Here is a 24,400-nt window from a genome sequence, read left to right on the forward strand (position 1 = left end):
TTGTGAGCCTGGAAATGCAGGCTGGCAGGGGCACAGGAGAGCCACAGTTGCTGCTGTCTTCTGATGTACGTCTGAAAAAGCCACAAATACACCTTGTCAGAGAGCTGTATGGTGAGCACTTTTGGAAGAGAGCACTTACTTTTTTTCAAGACATTTCTCCTTTAAAATCAAATGAGAATTGTTTTGGATTCCAGGAAATGGTTATTTTCTCACAGATGGCAAATGCCAAATCCTTTAGGAACATTGCTTGCAAAAGTGTGCTGTGACTGTCTTATGTAAGAGAAGTGTTTTCATAATGGGTCCTTTTGCTGCTGTGTTAGTGGTAAAGGTTACAAATAAATGTGTAAAGTTTATAAATGACAGCATTGTCAAATCTTTTATGTAAAGACAAAAGTACGATTTTTTTTTCTAGTCTCCACCTGAGACAGCTTCTCCCTGAATAGAGGGAATCCAGAATCAAGCCAAGACTGTAATTTTAAAGCTGATATCACAGATCTCTTCAAAAGTCCCTAGTCATTCAGCAAATAAAAGAAGCTGCCTATTTTTAATCTTACTCTCAGCAAGCTGGGCCAAAAAGCCCTGGACCTACTATCACTTCTTGAAAAATGTGCCTTTGCTAATCTCTATTAATCCACAGGAGAGGTACTTGAAAATAAGCAGTATAACTAAGCAGCAAGTTCTTTCAGCTTTGATTCCACAGATAAAATGGGGGGCAGTGTCACAGAAATCAAAAAGGAAAAGGAAAGCCTGATGCTTTTATAGAGTCCATGTATTAAATAAATATCCAGGAGCCACTTTGCCTTTAATCTGATGGCTGCTTGATCTTTGCAGGTTTGGGCAGCAAATGCTGAAGCACTTCACAAACCTCCCTCTGATTTTCTATGGAAGGACCTAGAGAGATTCAAGACTGGCTTCAGCTGTGCTACCATTCTTTGTGAACCTAATGGTCAGGTTAGTGTCCTGTCCAAAATCACTGTGTTTTTTCATCCAGACAGCTATCCTAGAGCCTGAACGGGACTTTCATTGTCTCTGTTTAAATCCATTCCTTCCTATCCGCTGTGGACACAGAGAGCAGATTGCTCTTTCTGTCTTCAGCAGCCTTTGACAAACTTGCACAGTTGTCCTATCTCCTTTTATCATCTTCTTTGTCTGTTGCACTTTAATGAAGAAGGGTTGTTTTAAAGCTCTTACATGGCCAATCTAATATTGAATACATTTGAATACATTTGAAGTGTGGAAATGGATTTTAAAGACCAAAGAAAAAAAAATGGATTTAGGTGGATGCCATTAGTATTTATCTCTCAAAGGCAGATGTCTCAGAAATACCTTGGAGCATCTACCCTTACAGTCCTTCAGCCCTTTCAGCCCTGGCTTGTCTACACTGAGCAATTATTGATGAGAAAATGCAAAATATAAAGAAGTAGTGACGTGTATGTTGCTTTTTCAGGCTGTTGCCTGGTATATTCCTCGCCACTGCAGCAGAAGGCAGGGATGGGGGTTGAGAGAAGAAAGGGAGAAGTTGGAGAACATCATGAAACCATTTTCCTCACCGACAGAGCAGCAAGAAGGATGGGAAAGGGAACAGGAACCTGCAATGATGGACACAGAGTGGAAAAGGCCTGACCCAGGGCAAACAAGAACAAAAAGACGAAGTTTCATTAAAAGGTATCCAGCCTTCACTGACCGTACTCTGTAATTACAGCCCTGTGCCCGCCTGACTCTTTAAGTGAACGAGTAAGGCTAAGTGGAAAGTAAAATTCAAGTAAAAGTCTTGAAGTGTGAGTTTATCGCTGCATATTATTCACCCTTTGAGCTCCATGGGCATGGAAGCCACCATTCAGAATCCAAATCTTGGAAAGTTTTCACCCCCAAACGTCGAGGTTCACAGGACTACTTACCTTTATCTTTGGAAATTCCTGAACTCAGTCTTCCTTCAGTCCATTTTTTAGACTGGGGTAGTGATTGATAACCAGTGCTTTCTAAATCACTTCAAAACCATCTTATAACATTTGTAACAAACTCAGAATCCACACCACCATGAAAAGCAAGATGGTTCATTGGACTAGCTGTGGACTTAGGCTGGTCCACAGCCACAGCCTGGCCTCAGTCAAGAAACATCGCCCAGAGCCATAAACTACTTTGAGTAAGGAAGTCTTTAAATTAGAAATTTTCTTAATGCCCTCCAGAATTTGGGTTCCAGAGGCTCTTAAACACGTGACAGAAAAACACGTGCAGAGAAGTAGAAGTGTTTTAAAACCAAGATATTAGCCTATCTGGATATATTTTCACATGAAAAGATCTGGGTATATTTTCACATGAAAAGTTGGTGACTCTTCCTGTGTTTGGACTAGTTGTTATTCTCTAAATTTCTTCTGCAGGCGATGACTGGAGAGGTTCAAAAATGAACATTTTTCAGCATAGATTAAACTGTCTGTTCTTCATAAGAATTGTCCTTGAAAATGGCTGAATCTGTTTTGCTCAAGCTCTCCAAAGAAACTAAATAAGAGGCAGAGAGAAATTATATGAAAATTCAGTGCAAAGGGTTCAATTCTGGCATAATTATAAGCAATTGAAAATAGAAAATTGTAATACGATGTGTCAAACAATATGGAAGTTGCAATTCTTCCACCTACAACTAAGGGCAAAATATGTCAAAAATATGTGTGTTGTTCTTTATGTATATTGCAGAGATTTAGTTTATGTGTGCAGTAAACACAGTGAATCTATGCAAAATACAGCAATAAACATGATAATACAATACAATAAATAATGCAGTAATAAATCCAGTATGCATATTTCATTTGTCCCTTGCACGTTATATGCAAAGTGCGTGAAATCCACATAGTAAACTTAATGGATTTGCTGTTCGCAGGGAAGAACAGCCCTCCGCGCCGCTGTTCCCTGCTCGGAGTGCTTGGTGCCAGAGTCCCGGTGCGCCCACCCACCCTCACTTCTCCCTGGTTAGACCCCTGGCCATGGGCAATGACGGCAGCAGCTTGTGCAGGCAGTCCCGGTGCCAGTCAGCAAGGCCCGACCCGGTGCCAGGTGAGTTCAAGAGCAGGTGGGGTAAATGCGGCAAAAGTGGTAAAAAATGGGGCGAGGTTTCCAGCAAAATAATCTCAGATTTATAATGCGTATGTGTTAAAAGCTAGAGGTACCCCCGTGATCCATGGAGCTGGATGGTTTCACCAAGATAGAGGCAGGTTCTGTTTCTTAATCCTAATGCTGTTAGAGAATGAGACAAAATATAAGAAATCAGTGAGAGAGGCTCTTATACTGGCTGTGGATTGTTAATCAGGCCCTGGTGAGAAAGTCAGTGTTTATTTCGGGTACTTCAAACCCAGAAAGCTGTCGGCACACTGGAAAGAAGTCGGGGAGAATGACAAAGTGTATAAATGTCTGAAGAGATTGATTCATAAAGATTAAAGGGAGCTGGATGTGTGTTTGACGAGCAAGGTGACTGCCGTGCGTGGGGTGTTCAAGCACCGCAAGGGAGGAAGCTGACTTGGATCCAGAAAACAGAACTAGAAGGAAGAGGACCAAGCGAAAGACAGGAAGTTTTATGCTGAATATGTAATAAATTGGAGATTTAATGATCTGTAGTGTGGCGTTCCGGTTGTACCGGTTGCTCCACTTAGTATTTTAAACCACCTACAATTTTTAGGCGCTCAGTGGCCATTAATTTAAAGGAATTGGGTGTACAGTTCCTGCAGATGGCTTTGCAAAACGTATTCTTTCTTTACTGAAGCATTTAAAACTAGTGAAATTCTTTGAATATACAAAAGCAGCCATTCTTTGACTGGCCTGGATAGTGCCTACATAGTTGTCAGGAATTTTTCCCCATTTCTAAGAATTCTGTGCAATGAAAAGCCTTTTGGCTTGAGCCAGGAAATCTTCTATTCACCCATTGCTTAGTTTTATGCAGCCCAACAGCAATCCTGTGTCCAATGAAGGCTGTCAGTAAGACCTTTCTCAAATGCTAAATCCAGGCTAGGCTGATGGGAGGACTTGCAGTAGTCCTGTTTACAGGACTTTTTCCTTCCTGGTCTGTCTGACTCTGTTGCATCGAGCATTCAAAAGGTATCTATTTTGTATCATGCTGATTTGTCCCATTTTCTAAAACTTACTTTGGGTCTTTCTGTATTGGTCTGATCTTCTGCTGGGCTGGATTTTCCCATATGTAGAATCATAGAATCATTATGATTGGAAAAGACCTTCAAGATTATCAAGCGCAAATGTAAACCCATCACCACCCTGCCTGCTAAACCCTGACCCCGAGGGCCTCATCTACACATTTCTTGAATACTGACAAGTCCGGTGACACCACCAATTCCCTGGGCAGCCTGTTCCAATGCTTCACCAATCTTTCTGTGTAGGAATTTTCCATAATATCTAACCTTAACGTCCCCTGGCACAACCTGGGGGCATTTCCTCTTGTCCTATTGGTAGTTATTTTGGTAGTAATTACATGCTGTCCATGTTTCCTGGACAGAAAAAAGCTGGGCACAGAGGGAGAATTGGCACCTCTCAACTCAGGGGTGCTGATGGCATCAGGGCTTGTGTCCACATGAGCGCATGGAGTGACAAATACGAGCGGCTCTATAAAGCAAAACCCTTGGTTCTATACGGCCCTCTTACACATCCTCTTTTCTTGTCACTGACCTGCAGGTGAAGGGCAGTGTTATTGCCATGGATTATGCTGGGTTTCTGTTTTCAAGATTTTTTTGGGGTAACTATTAAGGTTAGAAACTTTTTCAGTAAAGCTGAACCAAAAAAAAAGCAATGGTTTCACATGATGAAAACAAACCGAAACACCTGAGACTGTAACATGATCACATCAGTCCAGGACCCAGGCACAGAGACAGGACCTACTTAGAGATATATTTCCTGAGTGAGGAAGCTCTGGAGGCAAAATTCAAAGCAAGAAGGTCTGTCATGCATTAAATATGTCTGATTTTCTGTAGGTTTTCACATGCAGCCTGCATACTCTTGATCTCCCTTTCTCCCATCTTTGCAAAAGATAATTCTGTTCTATTTACTTATGGTTCATTTGCAGTTCTGTTCACTACTAAATTATGAAATTATTCCTCCGAATACTGCCAGGAAAGATAATGATATCCAAGATCTCAGATTAAAAATTAAATATGGGCATAATAGTTATTTTTACTCTGATAAATATTCATGTGTAGTGCATATTACTGCAGGATTTTTCCAGAAATGAATAGAGATGTGTAAGCATCGTTCTTATTTTATTACAAAGCAAAAATTATAAGTGCTTTAGGCAGATTTATAAATACACACTGCTAGACATGATTACTGACGGTGATGAGATAATGATTTTGAAATATATGACTACTTCCTTTTTTTCTTTCATTTTTTCTTTCCTTGCTTCAGTATTTTTGACTAGCAAGCATGTCATGAATAGCTGGAGTCCGCTGTACCATGAATCATAGAATCATAGAATCGTTAAGGTTGGAAGGCAGCTCTAGAGATCATCTAGTCCAACCTCCCTGCACACGCAGGGTCACCTAGAGCATGTGGCAAATTAAGTCTTACTTAGGTGCTGGCCCAAGAAAGCTTTCCTATTCAGTAAGGGTCCTACAATAAGCTCATAAATGCTTTGTAATATCAGACACGTACGGATATCAGAATTGTTGACTTCCCATTTATCTTCCTTTACGTGCTTTTAATCACTATTACCTTTAAATATGGATATTTTTTTCCTACTGCCAAAATATGAGAAGTTAGGTTGATGCCTTTGAATCAAATTAGTAATTCAAAGTATTTTTGCATTTTCCTCTTAGATACTTAATCTTGTTTTTCCAAATCAGTTTAGCATGTGCTTATGTCCAGAAGTATAAAGGCCCACTTTAGATTTCAGAGAAATGGACCTCACAGATGATACTGATTGATAGTCTCTGTTTATTAGCTTGAGATATTTACTTTCTTCTTTATCTGTTGTGCTCTCTCTAGCTCTCCTCCAAAGTAATCAATCATTTTCAATCTCTATTTTTGGGTATAAATATCAGCAATATACAATATTTCAGTACAAAGCAAACTGCATTTAATGACAGGGTGGTGTTCTGAGAACTTTATACCTGTTCTCTCCTTTCATAGCTCATTATTTTCTCCTTTTTAGTTGCTCTGGAAGAGAAGTTTCATTACCTAGGTCCAGTGCCTCCTGTGTGTTTGTTCTGAGTTGTTGCATCTAACCAGACTAAAGTAGGGTGTGTGATGGCTGTTCCTTCAGGGTGCTTCCATCAATATCAAATTTTAATTGGCACCTTATTGTTCCTCCACTTGGGTTTCTGAGTCCCTTTTAAAGCTATGTACAGTTTTGTTTGGTATTGACAGTAAAAAATTCATTGCAAATTATCTACAAATGGTATCATTTCATGTCTTACCATCTTTACATTATAGTCTATTTTTTCAATTACAAAACTGTCTATTTGGGTTCCTCTTCAATCAGGTGTCCCCATTTTCTTCTCAGACTGAGAGACAGGATATGGCAGCTGCTGCTGCTGTCGGTCACAACTTTCAAGATGAGCTCCTTGTACTTCAGGTCTGCTGTATGCCTCCCATTTCCCTCAGAAGCGCACTGCTCTGGCGATGACAATTTTTGTTGTTGACAAATTTCACTCTGAATCAAAATGCTAAGCTGTGAACTTTGCAAGAAGTTTAAAAATAGCCATGGAACGTACTGTAAAGAAAACACTTTGAAATCTCAGCCAAAACCAATAAGTTTTGTCAATCAGAATGTTTCCCTGTTAGTTGAGGAATCAGCTAATTAAGCTGTCAGTGGCAAACTAAAACCTGCAGACAGGGAACATATTTAGCACAGATTTTCAGTGAAAAGAAGCCAAATCCTACCACTTCCTTCTCTAGGAAATGGAGCAAGCTCGTTAGTATTCTATTTTTCCCACTTGTTCTCTTTTTTTTTCCCCCAAATATTGAGAGTCGAATGACACCAGATGCATTCATATCCAGATGCTCTTGCTGTCCTGACTCGTCCTAAGGACTTCTGCAGTCCCTGAGACTGCCCATGTAATTTCCAGTTAGCAGTGAGCAGCTTTTGCAGACTCATTTCTTTTCTCTTAGGACTCTGGCATATTACAGACAAGGCCAAGTAATAACATTGGCCATTAAAAATGTGGCACACATTTCGGAGATACACTTTTTGCATAACAAGAGGTCAAAAAAGATATTAGAATGGTGTCCCATGGTAAGAAACTCAGTCAGGAGTTTTCTCCAGTAGATCAGTTGACTACCTTTGAGCAATGAGATGTGCCTATCATTACCAAGACACAAAGTGAAGCAACCCAGTTTGCTCAGCAGAGTGTCATTCATCCTGACTGACAGCTTTGTGCTCTTCATGGGTATTTGTGTGCCCTCTGCCAGCCAAAGATCTTCAAAACCTTAATAGCTTTTCAGTTTTTCACTGGATGCATGTAATTTATCTGAAATTCCAAGGTAAAACCATACTGTCATGCTGAAGAGGAAGAATGGACAGTAAAGGACACGTCTCTGGTGGCAGACAACTGTGAAAATAACCTGGCTTCATTTATAAGGGACCAAATGCTATACCCTCATTTCATCAGAAACAGAAATTCTGATTCCTTCATTGCTGTTTTCTCAGCTTTGATATCTTATGATTTGACACTGTTTTTTTCCCTATCTACCAGGCAAGGTGCCAGTCTGTCAAAATAACTTGTTCATCTTTTTATTGTTTACCGCTTAAATGCCACTGATGCAATTTTCATTTGTATATTTTTAGTGCTCCAGAAATAAAACAGCAGGTTTTTCTGACCTGAAATTTTGGAGGAGGGAGAACCTTGGGAAGAATCAAGGGGAAATATTAATAATTCTCTGTCGTCAAATGTGGAAATCAGAGAAAGAATTAAAGATTATTGACAAAGTTCAAATAATAAAAACAAGCTCAACTCACCTTTTTCCATCATGGGCGAAGAAATAACAGTATGAGCACTTTAGTGATGATGAAAACAAATCAGACATTTAGCCATGATACTAGTGAGAAAGAGAGGAGGTCGGGTTCAAAGAGATACTTTTAAGCAATTTTATAAGGGGAAATAGGAAAACAAAATACTTTTGCCATTTTATATGTGGACAACCAGAGATGGTAGTAGAATCTGTGTCACCGGCGCTCCTGTGAACCATCTGAGGAAGTCCACAGCCCAGCTGGCTGCTTATTAGCATCACTTACCAGGCAAAAAGTCGTCACTGTGCTGAGATTTGCTAACACATTTGGCTCTCACAAACTCTGACTGCCTCTGGGAAAAAGAATCTGGAGAGCTGAGGTGGTTTTGAGCTGCGAACACTTCTATGCAGATAAGTCACCCAGAAATATTAGCAGAGCCATGTGAATGAGAGGTACATTCAGTGCCCTTTGCTTGCAGCTGATCACTATGGGAAAACTGTGAGGCTGGCCTGTGAAAAAGCAATTCTCTCCCGGGTAATTTTGGCAGAACAACCTGACCTTCAAGAAACCATGACTAAGGATGGCCCTTTATCTCCTAGTTGCCCATTACAGCATACAGTCTGTGACCAAGACATATAATGGAGTGATCAAATAAAGTCCAGAGATTCACTTCTAGAAATTACTCTCATATAATAACAATACTCAGCACTTAGGAAATCTCCAAGCAAACTTGCTTAAAGGTGATGTTCATGTTGATAGAAATGTGGAGTCATTTAAAAGCTGATTTCTGCAGCAAAACTATGTCAAGGGCTGAGATCAGGTTTGAACACAGCTCGATGAATGGACAGAAATTCAAAGTCAAGGAGCACAAAGCTTATCCCTCCCTACCAAGAATTTGTGAGCAACTGCAGGCAGTGAAAACACAGCCAGAGACAAGACGATATTTCCAGTGAGGCAGCTATGGAGATGGTACATAAGCAAATAGTCAGAGGGCATGAACTAGCGGGACCGTGACAATGAGGAGGGAAATGACATGATCTCTGTATCAATTCCTGGATGTTTGGAGGCTGCTAAAGGTTTTGAGAAGCGTGTCTTGTACATGGACATCCAATGAGTGCAACTGTGATTTTGGCCAACCAGCGGTTCCTGAAATCCAATTCAAATGAAAGTCTGCAAGAGAGAGTTTGGTCCTTTAGAGTAAAGGTATCTCAGGGGCAGCTAGTGACCTGGCGTGGAATTGTATGTTTATCCCAATATGGCTTTTATTTAAAATGTTCTTCCGTGAGTCAGAGGTAGCAGAGGATTTTTGTTGTTAGTGTGATTGTTCCCTAAATTGCCTTTCTTTTTAAAGATATGTGGAGATAATCCTTGCTGTCGTTATCAGGCACCCTGTATGCAGGAACTAGCCAAAGGAGAAATCCCTCAGCTCCCAGCTGCATGAGTGGGAAAGACAGAAGACCTACTTGTTCAGCAGGGGTGAGTAGAGTTGCTACAATTCAGTTTGCAAAATAAACAAATGAAAAGCAAAGAAAAGAACAGTAGATTTGGTATTCAGAACAGAAGAATGCCTTTATTTTGTTGGCAAGTTTTTTTGTCTTTGTTCTATAAATAAGACTTATGTCAGGACCACAAATGCAAAGCATCTGGATTCAAGCAGTGCAACTTGATCACAACTATGTGATTCAAAGTCTAGAGAAGTTTATATTTGCATCTTATGTTTGCTGTCAGTATGAGTCTGTTTACACTGTTCCTCCCAGGAAAAAGAAGCTTTAAGTGCACACATAGACATATATTTTATCCATTTGAGGGCTCTTCATCACTTGCAGTACTTTACCCACAGCCCTAGAATCAGGAGTCAGTAATGAGGCTTTCATCTGTAAATGTATAGATCCTCAGGCACAAGTTGTAGTAAGCTCCTCTCAAACTTCTTGATTTCTAGACTCATTCCCCGTGTATTTGGTTTTATTTAATATCAGCTGTGTGCTTCACTGTAATACAGTGCTTAGCCAACGCAGCTGTTGGAAATGTCTTAGGAAATGCTAAATATCATTCCAATATTCTACCTCTACTTACTAGGATCTGATCCAACAGCTATAAGAATTGATGGATTTAGAACATCAAGCTATAAAGCTTATTACTATTGCCATTATTACTAAATTATGCAGCATGTATTGATATTTCTCACAATGATTGATGTTCTCCAAAGTGCTAAATACATTTAGAATGTTGTATAAATAATAATTATGACAGGAAGAATAGCCAGTCTATCTACATTAGACTGAAATAAAGAAGCAAAAAAAGTACAGGATTATTGCTTGTGCCTCTCTGCTAACTGAATAGGTGAAGCAGGGCTCTTTACCAGGTATAGACCTAAACAAAGAAATATATCAGTGCGTCAGTTTTCCCTTATATAAAATAGCGGTAATAACACATATCTCCTAGGGGCACTGTGAGTCAGTTTGTAAAAAAGGGTTTTCTATCTTTAGATGAGAGGCACTTTAGAAGTGCAATGAATTAGTGTTTTTGTTGGTGACACTCGATAAAATGTGTGGTTTTTTTTAAGAATCTCACAGCTCCTAAGAAATTTATTGAATTAGAATGACCTGAATATCCAAGAGGAGTATGATCAAGCAACTTCATTTCTAATCTCTAGGGCTGCTAAATGATATTCAGGGTTTAGTCGAGCTATTATATCTTAGAGTAGTAGCTGCAGACAACTATGTGACATTTCAGGCTTTTATGGGATATAATACCATACTACTATGGGGCTGGATGTCCCCATAGTAGTCCCCCACAGTTCATGCTGTGAGAACCTCATGACTAGAAAACAACTCACCTGCGACCTATAGTGTTATTGGACATCTGACAAACTGCAGTAGCTTATGCTCTGTATGCAGTTATCATGGAGCAACATGTAAAAAATGGCTTATTTTCTCTAGTTTCAGCAAAAGACATCCCTGTGACTTTCATGGTATGGCTATACCAGTATGTTTTCCATACAGACCACCTTGGGAAAGTTCTTTATAAAATGTCCTATGGACATTGCTTCCTGTTCTATATATTCATTGCAGAGGAACATCTGTGAGTATGAACTGAGCTCAGGTGGCTTAATGATGTCATTAAGCTCCTGGTTTCCCACTGAAGTCCATCTCGGGTTGGTACCTAATGTTGAAGGGAACTGTAAGCCTCCTTCCAGGCCCCAGTAGACTATAAATTAGTTAGCTGATTACTGTTATGGACTTTGCTGATTATCATCATAGACAAGCAAAAAAATGAATGGGAAAGGACTAACATCTGGTCCTCTGGCTCCGAGATTAGGTACCTCTGGGGCAGGGTGGAAGCACCATGTTGGGATGAGGACGCTTACGGTGCCCATTCGTCTCCAAAGTCGCTTAGAAAGTGTGAAGTATGCACATGGGAGAGTACCATACGCTTCCCCGGTTCAGCTCGTCTTGGAGAGGGGTTCACCCTTCACTGTATGCTACAACTTTGCTTTTCTCCAGGAGGAGGAAACGCGCATGTCCTGAGCAGGAGGATTGCCAGGGTGCGGTATCCACTCAGCAGCTGGTAGGAGAGAGACACACAGCGACCTGTAAGGCGTCTTGGTGCCTGAAAGAGGAGCAGTTTGCTGGACCTCAAACTTTCAGCTTTTCAAGACAGGAGAAGAGAAAAAAGATGACCAAAGAAAACTAGCCTCCTGAGTGGTATTTACTAAAGTCCTAAGGTCCATTCATTTCTTCCTCTGTTACCTTTGTTGCCAATTACTAATTTCTGCTGTTCCCTGACATGTATTTTTTTCAGTAGTATCTCATGTAAAGAAATCCTGATTACAGTAATTAAAAAGGTTTGGTCTCAGAAACACTAATCTAAAAGGTGTCTTGCCAATTTTGTGCCAAATAAGTGCTGGGAGAGCTTAGAATATTTGAGAAATGACATTCAAAGAATCACTGCGTATCTGTTTTAAACCCAAGATTTAACATCAGCTTTTACTGTGTTCTGAGGCTTTTTTTTTTTTTTTTTTTTGAACAAGAATATAGAAGCAACCCGAGCTCCCTGGGTGCAGGTGCAGAGGCAGTGGCCAGAACACGAGCGCTGAGCTCACGTTGATATTCTCCTCGCTGCACCTCAGGCTGCCTGGAATAGCCCAGGAACAAATGATGGTCTTGTCTTCTGACAAAAAGAGGATAGAGCAGGCAATCCCGTGTGCTGCCTTTTTTTTTTCTCCTCATTTTCTTCCACTGCACTTGGAGTTGCTTTGCATTTGTGTGCAGGACTGCTTCTGTTACAAGTTAAGTGTAAAGATTCCTATATGTCTGCCAGCGTAGGCTTGGTTCATGCTGTCCCATTCGGTTCTTCATCCCCAGCCTCAGGCTCGTTCACACACTGGAGGATAAAGGGTGTTTCAGAACAAGGAAATTAAATTTGCATTTTATCTTTGATCCTTCATTTTTCCTGCAATTTGCAGTTCTCAGGGCATGGAAAATTCTATCCAGACTTACCCTCCTTAACTGATGTGGGGCAAGGCAGATCCTTATTTTGCCTTGCCGTAGAGGGAAGGAGATTCTTTCAGAAGAAGTTGGAGTGTTAGGTCAGCATATACATATATGTACCTCAGTCTGTCCCTCAGTCTGCTTACAAACTAGCTAAAAATTGTCATAAAAAAATGAATGTGCCCCAGGATCATGTTTTGCATCAGCTAGACTCTAACTTCAGGAGAGATGAGACAAGAGGTAAACAGCTCCCCAGACTTACACACTGGATTTCACAGAAATAAGGTAATTCCAGTAGCTGTTAGGTGACTTGTAAGATTTGCCAGGAGAATAGTTATTCCCCCTGGAAGTGAATTTCAGTCATAGTCTAAAATGTTTTGTTAGGGCAAGGGGAAGAGCAGGAATTGCTCACTGCAATATTTAGCAGCTTGAAAAATGAAGGTATGAGAAATCACCAGCAAATATGTTTATTAGGCAGTGTTCTGTCATGGAAAGGGGATGTGGGACTGAGAGGCACTAGAAGTCTAGCATGTTCTCCCATGGTTTCAGGCCTCGAATACTTTGTTTTGCAGTGCTCACTGCCAGTAGGAGTGCAATCGAGGAGAGAGGAGAGGAGAGGGAGAGGGAGAGGGAGAGGGAGAGGGAGAGGAGAGGAGAGGAGAGGAGAGGAGAGGAGAGGAGAGGAGAGGAGAGGAGAGGAGAGGAGAGGAGAGGAGAGGAGAGGAGAGGAGAGGAGAGGAGAGGAGAGGAGAGGAGAGGAGAGAGAGAGAGGAGGCCTGTTTCCCTTTAGCCTGCTTCTCTTCCTATAAGACAAAATACTTGGTGGATCTCATCAGCATGCACCAGCCAGGAGATGCTGGAGCACATGGTGCAAGCCCCCACGGACTTAACATGGTTTTAAAAAAATGTTTCACCCAATCAGTCGGTGGGTATTACTGTGCATAATCCCAGAGAGTTGGTACGTGTCCATGTGTCACTGCACATTTTCTTTAGGCAGAGCTCTAAAAGCAAAGTAGAATCAAATGCTATTTATGTCACAATTATTAGGAAGATAGCAGACATGCAAGAGAGCTAAGGAAGGCAACAGGGGCTCCTGTGAATCTCTGAGTACTGTAGAAGTTCTTTGCCAGTAACTTTGCTGAAAGAAAATGCCTTACCAGGAATTTACGAAAGGGCTGTAAGTCTGATAAATTCCCTTTCCTCCCCTACTGTGCTGAGAGAAACTTTCATAACAAAACTTAAAGCTAGGCCGAATTTGTCTTTTGGCATATGCTGCCACTAAGTCCCTCTTTATGGTTTCAAATCTCACACCAGAATTGCTAAGAGAGTAGTTCATAGTAGTTCATACTTGACAGTTCATACATGTATTTTGTGACTAAGTGTTTACATCCAGTGCATGGGGACACCTTGTGCTACCAGCTTCATATGTTCTGCTCAGGACCTGTTTTGGAGTTACAGCTGCAGTTCTAAGAGAGATGTGACTAAGAGGAAAAATGAGGATTCAGTTCTGATTATATTGCCAAAATATCCTGATGCCTCCCACCAGGCAAGTGTAAGACCTCCAGATATTATGATAGAATATCATCTAAGACATTAAAGTTCCAAGGAATGAAACTGCTTTAAAGAACAACTTTAAATAAAAATATATCATTTCAGGACAATAAATGGGAATTACATCCGAGCCATAGTTTTATCCTCATAAATTACATTACGCAATGCTGTGTAAAGTGCAAGTTTGCGTGGCAAAGTACCTCTACTCCCAACTCTTTGTCCTAGTCTCTACCTTCAAAATATTTTGACTAATGTGGCATTTCTTGCCTGTATTGGCTTTGAAAACAGTTCTACCAGCAGGGCACAAGACTATGTGCATGGAAATCATGAGTGGTCCTGGAAAAAGTAATGCTGGAAGTATGTGGAGTTGCACTGGCAGCCTGACAGCCATGGGGAGGTCACTGCTGACTAACGGTCAAAATGTAGAAATTTGGTGAAATCTTCAGTTCCCTCTTTTGCTGTGAGATGATTTGGTAAATCAATTGCCGCAAGCTCTGCTTGCTTATTTTCCGTAGTCCCTTTAGAGGATGGATGTGACTCAGCAGCAGGATGTGTACTATTTTTCCGCCTGCCTTCGGATTTCGACACGTGGCAGTGGCGCTGATCTGTTCTTTGTGTGCGGCACTTCCTATTTCACTCAAGCAGACATCATGTGCAATAGGATGACACTGATGTCTTCTTCTGTCATTTTGTGGTGGGTGTTTTGATGACACCTGGCTATAAAGCAATTTTATTTTTGGTTTCTGCTTCTCTTAGAGCAACCTGAACTGCAGTCTATGAAAGAGCTGGGAGGTAAGTACGTTCCATAAAGAGCTTTATTTTGATAGCTGACATTAGTTTTAAGGGTGCTTGGTTGTCATTTGCCGTCTTTGCAGCTGTTGCAGCATGTGCTGGACAGCTTCACAGTGTTTGTCAAATTGAAGTGTATCAAATGGTTGAAAAACTGGAAAGCAGATAGAGGTCTGCTTCCTCTTTTCCTTTAATTATGAACTGCATTTTGGAAAGGCAAGCCCCAACTTTAAAAAAAAAAAAAACAGTTCCTATGTCCACATTGGACCTGATTCTTTTGCAGACCTTCTGAAACTTTTCTGAGACTGAACTTTTCTCTGCAAAACAGACGGAACTTGAAAAACGGTGGGATGAATTTCCTCCCATTGTTTTGCCAGCGTGCTGAAAGCCATTCATGATATATGGCTCTCTGCACTCTTTCATTCGTAGGTGCCTCCACTGAGAGTGCCAGAAGAGATAACAAATAGCACCCGCTGTATAGTAATTTTCTTGAGAGTAAACAACATCTTAGGAGGACCGGAGCTGAGGTCAACTAATCATTTGCAGAAGCTACCAAATAAGCATGATATATCACATTTTCAGCTTGTTTGCTGTGAGTGAATTATCCAATGACCTCTGGCCTCAAATGGTCTCAGAATAGGTCCTAATTTTTGCAAGCACACCAACCAGACAGAGGAAGGGGCAATGCACGGTATCGAGAGGACGTTGCCAGCGCACTCAGCACAAATGTGCTCATGCTTTACTATAGGTTGCCTGTGAGCTTGTCCCTTTAGGGACTGCCTGGTGCCCTTAGGGGGTCTGAGTGTTCACATGGGTCTCAAGCTGTGGCTGAACCTCTAATAAGAAGTGGGGAGCAGGGAGAAAGCTCCACGTGCTCGGGGAGCCCAGTCAGCCCTGCAATCCAGAGGGCGGCTGTTCAGGAATGGGTCATTTAGGCAGCCCCTCTGTCCCCACTGCCTCCCTGTCCTGTGGGAGTTGTGGTTGGGACCCCACCAGAGCTGGTCTTGAGTTGGGGTGTTGCAGGGGAAGCAGGTGTAGGGCTGGAGTTGGCTCTTTGAAGTGCTGGGGATGGGGCAGGAGTGGAGGTGGGAAGAGGCTCTGGTTTGGATGCCTCCTTTCTGAGGGCATGAGTGGGATGAGGAATCCTGCTCCACAGCTGGCAGCATGAAAATGCCGTCAGCAAACTAGGAAAAAGAAAAACCGAGACACTATGGAGAAGCCTTCCCCCATGGTGGGTGGCATCACCTTAGCTAGAACTCAGGTCTCTTGCTTCCAGTTTTGTGCACAGCATAAGGGAAAAAAAGAAGAAGAAAAAAAAGTAGAATTATGTTTTCTTGCAAAACACAGCCCTCCATGTCTCCCCAAGCACATAAAGTATCAGTGCTCAACAGGTAAGCACATCACAGTAATAATTCATATAAAGCCTACGGATTGTTTAAATTTATTCTCAGCAACCAAAACTTTGTAGTGGTAATAACAAGGCACATATTATCTTGTCTCTTCCTTCCTGAAGAAAACCAAAAACTTGAGGCTGTGTCTCAGCTGCAAATCGCATGGCTCACTGCCCGGTGTGCTTGCTGGGCACTGGCCCCACGTCGCGAACCCTGCGCCTCCAGCCCTGCCTTGGAGAGAGCTGCTTCTCCCTTCGGCTCCTGAGTTTGTCTTATGTTCAATACCCAAAAAAGAGATCCCACACTCTCCAAATATTGACCTTGACCATAGCATCGGTGGGAGGAGAAGCAAAGGACTCCCTGCAGGATGCAGTATCATTTGTCAAGGCAACGTGCTGGCCATGTTCCCTGTAAGGAAGATATCTTGATCTCGGATTTGATTGCTGAAACTTTGGGGAAAGTTTGGACAAAGCTTCACAGCAGAGGCTTAAAAATCCTCAAGTAGTTTAAGAAGCCTGCTGCTTTACAGTGCCTCCTTCATAGTCCTAAGCGATTGCCATGATAGCCACAGCACCTCCTTCTCTTGCCATATGACCCTTTTCAGTTGCGGCAGTCCCCGATGGGGCAGTCAGTTTGCAGCTGGCATAAATTCAGATCCAATATGAGATCTTAGATGCAGGCAAGTCCATGGTGTTCTGCTGGCTTCAAAGAACATTTCCTTCCTCACATCAGCTGTGGAGTAGGCATCGAGACCAGTAAAGTGTTTCTTAGAGATTTTTAATGAGTAGCCTCCATAACTTATATAGTGGGATCAAATGGGAACTGTTAAACTTTTCTGGAAAACCTCTACTGCTTAAGGATACATGTTTCATGTTGTAAACACATACATGGAGAGAGGTTTGTGTGGCGGGAAGAAAAAGAGAGAGGGAGATTAATTCTAAATGAATATTCTATTAGATTTTTTTCTTCTTTTATGCACCCTGCCTTTCAGATCTGGAGTGCAGCTCATTTCCCATTTTCTATTTTCTCACTCCTCTCTGATGATTTGCACTCGAAAAGGAAAGTGACAACTGAATCATCTCCCACTATTTCCTTGCCCTGTTCTTGCCCATATTATTTCCCTTTGCTGCCTTTAATTTCATTATTAATTATAATAATTATCTTTAAAGTTATGCACAGAACAGTCTGTCACATCCTGCACTTGTGCAATATAGCAGATTAGGTTCCAATCCAAGCTTTATTTAAGCCAGTGTCAGTAGACAAAAATCAGTAGATTTTGGATCAGGTCCTAAACGCTCCTTGCACAAAGGTTCTCACGTCAGAATTGGTTATATAAATGTATGCCACTGTGCCCTTAAAATACTGGTTTTCCTTCCTTGAGTGCAACTTCATAAAACTGAAATCTCTGGAAAATGTGCCTGTGTCAAGAACATGCGGTGTTTTGTTAGAGCATATTTTGATGATTGCATTGATTTTTCCCTCCAGAAAAATGGACAACACTTAAAGATCAGCAACATGCTAGTTAACACAAAAGAAGCTTGTATTTTTACAAGCTTCTTGTATTTTTAGCTCAGCTTCTTAAGAAAATTGCTTAGTTTCCCATTTGCCTTAGTTTACCTGTACGAATCCAGGACATAATGCTTTGGCGAAGTTTAAATGATGCATGTTTTCAAAGCACCTGGAGCAAAAGGGATTATGCAATGGGGAAAGTAACATTTTTTCTCAGAGGAGAAAAAAATCTCCATCGTTCTCATAGGTCTGACGAACAGAAACAAAAACCGATTTGCTAAATATAGGCTTAAAGCCAACCTTGAAAATGTTACTCTTTGTTTGGTCTGTGCTCATCATTTCAAAGAAATTATGTAATGAATGAGAATCTTACCCATGCCGTACTCATGCTTCATGGTACATAAATCAAGCAGATTGCCTATTAGACTTGTGTCTCTCCAAAGAGCAGATGCAACCTCACTGTAAATGTATTGTGAAGACATGTCCTTTTGGGCCAGAACACTCTGTCCTCAGTCAACATCTGGGCCTATAAAAACATTGCAAACAGGAAGGTAGTCTCCAGCACTAAGACACCCCTAGTCCTGTCCCTCCTGTAAAGGGAGGTTTTACTGCTGGAACCTGCAGGATTAATTGATTCAGTGAGCAGGACACCGTGCTGCAAAGAAGCCTCAGCATAGAAAAAAAAGACCCATGATTTGTTTTGACCATTTATATTGCATGACAATTTTTTTTTTTTGCCTTATGACTATGCAATACTACACTAAATTACATGCTTGGTGGTTTGCTGTGATTGTGTGATGGCATCACTCACAGCAACCGCAAACCACAGTGGATTGACTTTGTTTCCATGATTTCACTGGTTTTGCTTTAACCATATTCTCTGGCATTTCTGCAGTTTCACCAAAAGGAAATGCTAAACTGCATATAACATAGAACAGCTCTTCAAACCCTTTCCTTTCCTTTCCTTTCCTTCCCTCCCCTTCCCTTCCCTTCCCTTCCCCTTTCCCTTCCCCTTTCCCTTCCCTTCCCTTCCCTTCCCTTCCCTTCCCTTCCCTTCCCTTCCCTTCCCTTCCCTCTCCCTTCCCTTTCCCTTCCCTTTCCCTTCCCTTTGCCATAGTCCTAAAGGCAGTTCTACCTTAAGCCTCATTGCAAGCATAACTTAAGGAGATCCTCCTGCACTCAGGGGTGGCATAGGACTTCATGTCACCCAGAATGAAGAACCATAGGGCTTTATAGAGGTCTTGGGTGAGCTAGCGCTTCCAGCTAGTTGATTTAAATATGCTTGTGGTTGATGAAGTCCAGTAGTTGATCATCCTATTATTTCACCTTTATTACTAGAGATGAAGCATATGATAACAACATCACTCTGTGAAATGCCTCTGCCTTGTCCCTCTTCTGGGATCGTGAGGCCAAGTCACCCATTCTAGGGTTGGGTGAAGCCAACACAGTCATATTTGTTGGAGATTTAATAGCTCAGCCTCAGCTCTTGGCCGAGCTGTTCCTTCCAGGGCAAGCAGGATAGCTTCATTTGTGGTGCCTGTGCTCTGCAATGAGCCAGAACCCGCCGGGGTTTCTCCAGCTCCCCGCTCCGACGTGTGTGTCAGGGAGCCTGCCCACAGAAAGGGAAGATTGCGGGTAATGCTGTTTACGTTGGCAGGGAGAACACAGTGTCTCATGGCAAGGGTGAGAATGCGTTGCTGTTTCCTGGCTAGATCTGCTCCATGGAAGAATGGAGAACTTCAGTTTCAAGAGCTATTTATCCAGCACGTTTCTAGCTTGGAGATTAATCCTAAAGACGGAGGAATGGGCTAAAGGGAGCTGCAGTGAACCAGGGCTGTGATTTGTTCCAGGCAACAGTGGAGTCACTAGCTTGATTAGTTTTTGTGCCATCCAGCTGCACTGTTTCAATAAATTAGAGCATTTTTATGACTGAATTGAGCACTGTGGTGCATAGTCCACTTGTGTCATATAGATAGTTCCATATATATCTCCTGCCAAGTGCATAGTAAACAACAGTTATGAATATCTATATCCAGCTGGAGTAGTTCTTTGTCCCCATTGTAATTTGTGACGAAAGTAACAAGATACACAAGAATCTATGCTGGAAGAGCATAGATTAACACTGCGGAATATATTTGGCTTTTCGGAAAGAGCATCCTCTGAGATTTTGCGTCTGCATACACACATGGATCCTCTCCCTCTCTGTGAGGTTGTGCAGAAAGATATGAGCAATATAAATCATCCCATTTTAAGAATCTCCTGCTATAAAGAAGTCCTTTGCCAGAGGCAAGTTTGTATACAAAGCTTTTTCAAAGCAGCAGAGCTCTTGTTTGAAGTAAATTAACACATAGGCCAGGTGCTGATTTGATTCTTCTCTATTTGCAAGTTTAATTTAAAAACAAAAAAAAAATCACTAAAATCACTGCGTAGTATTTTCTTCCTTTTTTTCCTGGAATTTAGCAAACTACTTGACAATGAGGGATAAATATGTGGACTGTAAACTGGTCCAAATTTCACAGTTTCTATAATTTCAAAGAATAAAAATCATGATTAGCACTTGATGATTCTCATCATGAGTGCTATTAAAAGCTGAACTGTTACCTTCAGCGCCTATCTTCCTCAAATATACCAATGCTATCTTCGTGTAATTATACAGTGAATGAACAAGATCTTCTCAATTTTGTTTTAAATCTGTTGATTTCCTATCTGTGAAGAAGTTAATGAGTGTAGAGGACTCTCCAAGGAATCCCATCTCTGTACCACAAATGGCACAGGACTTGTTGAGAAGGGAAGAAAGTGGGATTCACATCCCTTCCATTTTATCAGCAAGTGGAAGGCTGTAGCTGCATGATCTGTTACCCTCATTATTTTTTAGAAATTTGACATATATTTGGGAAATAAAGGCAGGACGAAACCCTCAGATGGCATAAACCAGCTAAACTCTGTTCTCAGAAATGAACCTTGCTAGATTACTCCATCAGTGAGCAATCCAAACAGGATTTTGTTACAGGAATGCACTTCTATCATTTTTGGAGTGTATTCCTTCTCTTGAAAACTCACTTCATGTTTGGTGGTCCTCCAGAAAGACTTGGCAAAGACTGTTTTTAAATTATTCTGAGATTGGGTAGGCAGGAAAAATCAGTGGAGTTGGATCAAATTCCAGAAAGGAAAAACCTTTTTTAGGGGAAAGGAAAATAGTTGTGTGTTGCAGTTACCCTTAGCTGGCAGAAAGAAGGGAAATGGGCTGGGGAGTGAATGATCAGAGCCAAGTTGTTTTCTTTCGTTTTTTGTTTTGTTTTGTTTTGATCATTGGCAGTGTTGTTACTATTAAGAAATATAGGGATGAAGGCAGCTCAGACAGCAACTTTGGAGGAGAAGTAGAAAGAGTCAGCAGATGCTGCAGGCAGAAAAGCAGTGTCCACCTACCAGGCAAGAGATCGATAGTGGCTACTTGCGATTTGGCTTCTGCCAATAGGTGCAGAGCAGTCTTGGAAAAGCTTCTAAAACCTGTCTCAAGGTGCGTGATCTGCATATTTATACCTACACATTCCTTAGCTAAGCAGTGATTCCCTTCCTAGACTGTTTTGTTTTACCCATACCCTCTGCCAATACACGCAGATGATGCCTGTGACTCGTATTCATGGAGCACAGAGCACATTACCTCGCGATATTGCCATGTTTTTTATTTATTATTTATTTGATGATAAGGTCAGTGTACATTCCATCACTGTGTACATGCCTGGGATGCCTTTGTATCTCAACTCCGGGTTCACCTTTTTTTTTTTTTGCACAGGAAAGGATTTTTGAGGGGAGCCAATAGTTCACTGGACTCTATTTACTCAATATCTTGAAGGGTCACAGAGAAATTAGGTTATTGTAACGTATTAAAACTTGTACTTAAAAAATGACTTTTGTTTTACTCTACTGGACACCAAGCAAGAGGAATAGCAAAAAAAGTGTGAGTTCCCAAGCTTTTATTACATTTGAAAGGAGAGAGGGAAAGCATAGCATGTCTTGACTGCAGCAGCCTTTCTCTGCCAAGGTGTGATTGCCAGCTAGGCCAGTTTTCCTGACATTGCCCTAAGCTTGATTAGCCCTGAAAAATTGGCATTTCTAGAATAAATTATGCTTCACACTATAGTATTAGGATCTTTATCACTGTAACTTTTTGATTGTCTTGTGTGACAGAGTGTTGGTTTTCCACCATGAAGATACAGCAACAAACTGTTTGAAATGAAGCATAATGATACTGTAATTTAGAATAGGACTTTCTTCATTTAACCTAAATTGCCTAGTCTAAGTCTGTGTTCTCTTTGTAGCCAGTAAAGAGAGATACGCATCTAGAAGATGATTCATATGATGCAAAAATAGATGTCTAGGGTTGACTGGATATTTTTCCTTCTGGAGATACCTTTTCCTCTCCACAGTCCATAGAGGGAACCTATATAACTAACTTGGACAGCATGCCTGCCTTTTAGATGGCTACATGTAGACATGAGAACGGTCTGCGGTTTATGACCTGGGGCTGAAAGGCAAAGCTTAAATCTTGTCATCCCAAATCATGGGAATACTCTGTGCTACAGAAATTTCCAGACAGTATAGAATAGCCTTAAAGGTTGGCCTAAGTACACAAACAGCTAAGTTGTACTGTAACATCTCTTCTATCTGGTCTTCAAGTCTTTTAGAGTTGGGAGTCTTTGACCTAGGTATTGTTGCAATTTGCCAATGAGATAAGCGTGCAAAGTTCAAATAGGCATTTAAAACAGTCCCAAAATCTGTGTGGCTTTGGACACAGGCAATGTAACCACATGACACCCATAGGACACAGCAAGGCAGAAGAGAAGCCTAAAGTTCTTCCTTTTAAGGACTTAGGTGTTCAGCAGAAGGCTGTGTGAACCATTCTTTCTGTGTATACAGAGCCTCTTCACTAAGTCCCTAATGCGACAATGCTCCATTACTCCATCTTGTCCAGTGCTGTAAAGTCGTATTCTTCTATGATAAGGTTAGACATTTAAATTTGTTTTCTCCTTATTTCCAGTTAAAAAGTTAATTTCCCTGTTAAAAAAGTAGAGTCTTTGAAAAATTACTTGATTTCTTCTTGTGGAAAATGCCTACTTCTGTACATCCAAAACAACACTTGGGCCAAAAACTTGTATTGGGCCTTTCAAAATGATCTCACAGTGCTTCTCTGGGAACTGCTGTGTTTCATGCCCTTATTTTCTGTGGTCCAGAACCTTTGGGTGGACTCCCTGCCCCATGACACACTCTCTTCTTTTCTCTTGATGAACAGTGATTTATCTTCAAAGAGTTGCTTGCTGATGTACATCGCAGGAGATGCATTTGCTTAGACTGCCTGGGTGATACAGAAGGAAAAAAAATAAAAGTCCAAAAGAAACAAACAAAAAACAATCAGCAACCTGGGCGAGGGGAAGTACGTTTACATTAATAATCCATTCTGACAGAAAAAAAAAGGAAGGGGAAGGCAAATTGAACACAATTTCTCAATTTCCACATGAGTCTTAGAGTTGCTTTCTATGAGAATGAAATTGAAACTATCCTCCAAATGAGTTTGGACTAAAGGTCTCCAAAAGGGCAGTCAGAAAGGGCAGGCCTTCATCCTATTTCAGAGCCCTTTAGAGCACTCTGCCTTTAGAGTGGCGCAGACCAAAGGTCTGAGGAACTAGCTGGTCCTCACAGGGGGGATTTGTCTCTTTTCATGGTATATTCTCTCCCTGTCAAAAGATATTTGGTTAGAGTCCTGCTTTGTAACTTCTGTGTTACAGTCAAGGCTTTGGATCCTGTTTAGTGTAATCAACAGCCTTAGGTAATACAGAGACCTTAATTCCCCAAAAAAAAAAAAAAAAAAAAAAGGGAATGTGATATCTGCATACATTACAGTGAGATTTCATTCTCCACTGACTAATGTGCATGTATTTGACAAAAACAAAACTGAGCTATGTGTATCCTGTGACCGCCAAAAAAAGAACAAACAACACGAGGTTGTGGAGTCTTCTTCTTTGGAGGTCTTCCAAACCCGCCTGGATGTGACCCTGTGCCATGTGCTCTAGCTGTCCCTGCTGGAGCAGGGGATTGGACTAGATGATCTCTAGAGGACCCTTCCAACCTCAACCAGTCTGGGATTCTGTGAACACCAAAGAAACATAATGTAAATGACATTTGGATCAAATGCTCTATGAGTGGTCACATTGAGCATGTTGTAAAGGTAAGAATGCAACCCAGTTGTGCAGACCCAATAGCCCTGTTCTTCAGGCAGTATAAATAGATGCAATCTGTGGGACCTAGGCCCATTCACTTCTTCACAGGTTTATGGCATCCAGTTGTTTGCCCTAATCTTCCCTTATTTTAAAAGACTTGTATGAAAGACCTGGTTTTGCAAAGAAGTGTGTGATCTCTGAGTGATGCATGTGTGGATGGAAGGGGGCAGTAGTGTCTTGTGAATACCTGATATCTTATGGATATCTGATGGATATCTCTCCCCACACCAGAGATGCTGCTTGTTTGTGGGACCTGAGCTATGGCACATAGCATGCTTTGGGATCTTGTGAGAGCCTCTCAAAGATATGATTTCCCACTAAATCTTCTGAGATGCAAGCAGGCTGTAACTGTAAAGTGTTATCATCCACGTTAAGTTTATTGCATTGACTTTTCATAACCTGGTGTTTTACTAAAATATTCTAACTTATGTGTTTTTATCACTAATTAAAAATTAAGTG

The 24,400-nt window shown here is 41.3% G+C and overlaps 1 protein-coding gene across 1 annotated transcript in view; it reads left to right on the top strand.

The window, feature by feature from the left end:
* The window catches only part of LMNTD1 (lamin tail domain containing 1), a 40,805-nt gene that overhangs the window by 11,887 nt on the left and 4,518 nt on the right, over positions 1 to 24,400 (top strand). The window contains exons 4-7 of the mRNA XM_088528457.1: positions 832 to 951; positions 1,448 to 1,665; positions 2,873 to 3,045; positions 9,321 to 9,412. Of these exons, the coding sequence (XP_088384583.1) occupies positions 832 to 951; positions 1,448 to 1,665; positions 2,873 to 3,045; positions 9,321 to 9,412 (603 nt within the window). The remainder of the gene's footprint in view (positions 1 to 831; positions 952 to 1,447; positions 1,666 to 2,872; positions 3,046 to 9,320; positions 9,413 to 24,400) is intronic.

The sequence above is a fragment of the Tinamus guttatus genome, unplaced genomic scaffold (assembly GCF_059628265.1).
Source record: "Tinamus guttatus ecotype Peru unplaced genomic scaffold, ASM5962826v1 Tinamus_guttatus_pri_ptg000308l, whole genome shotgun sequence".
Classification (NCBI taxonomy): Eukaryota; Metazoa; Chordata; class Aves; order Tinamiformes; family Tinamidae; genus Tinamus; species Tinamus guttatus.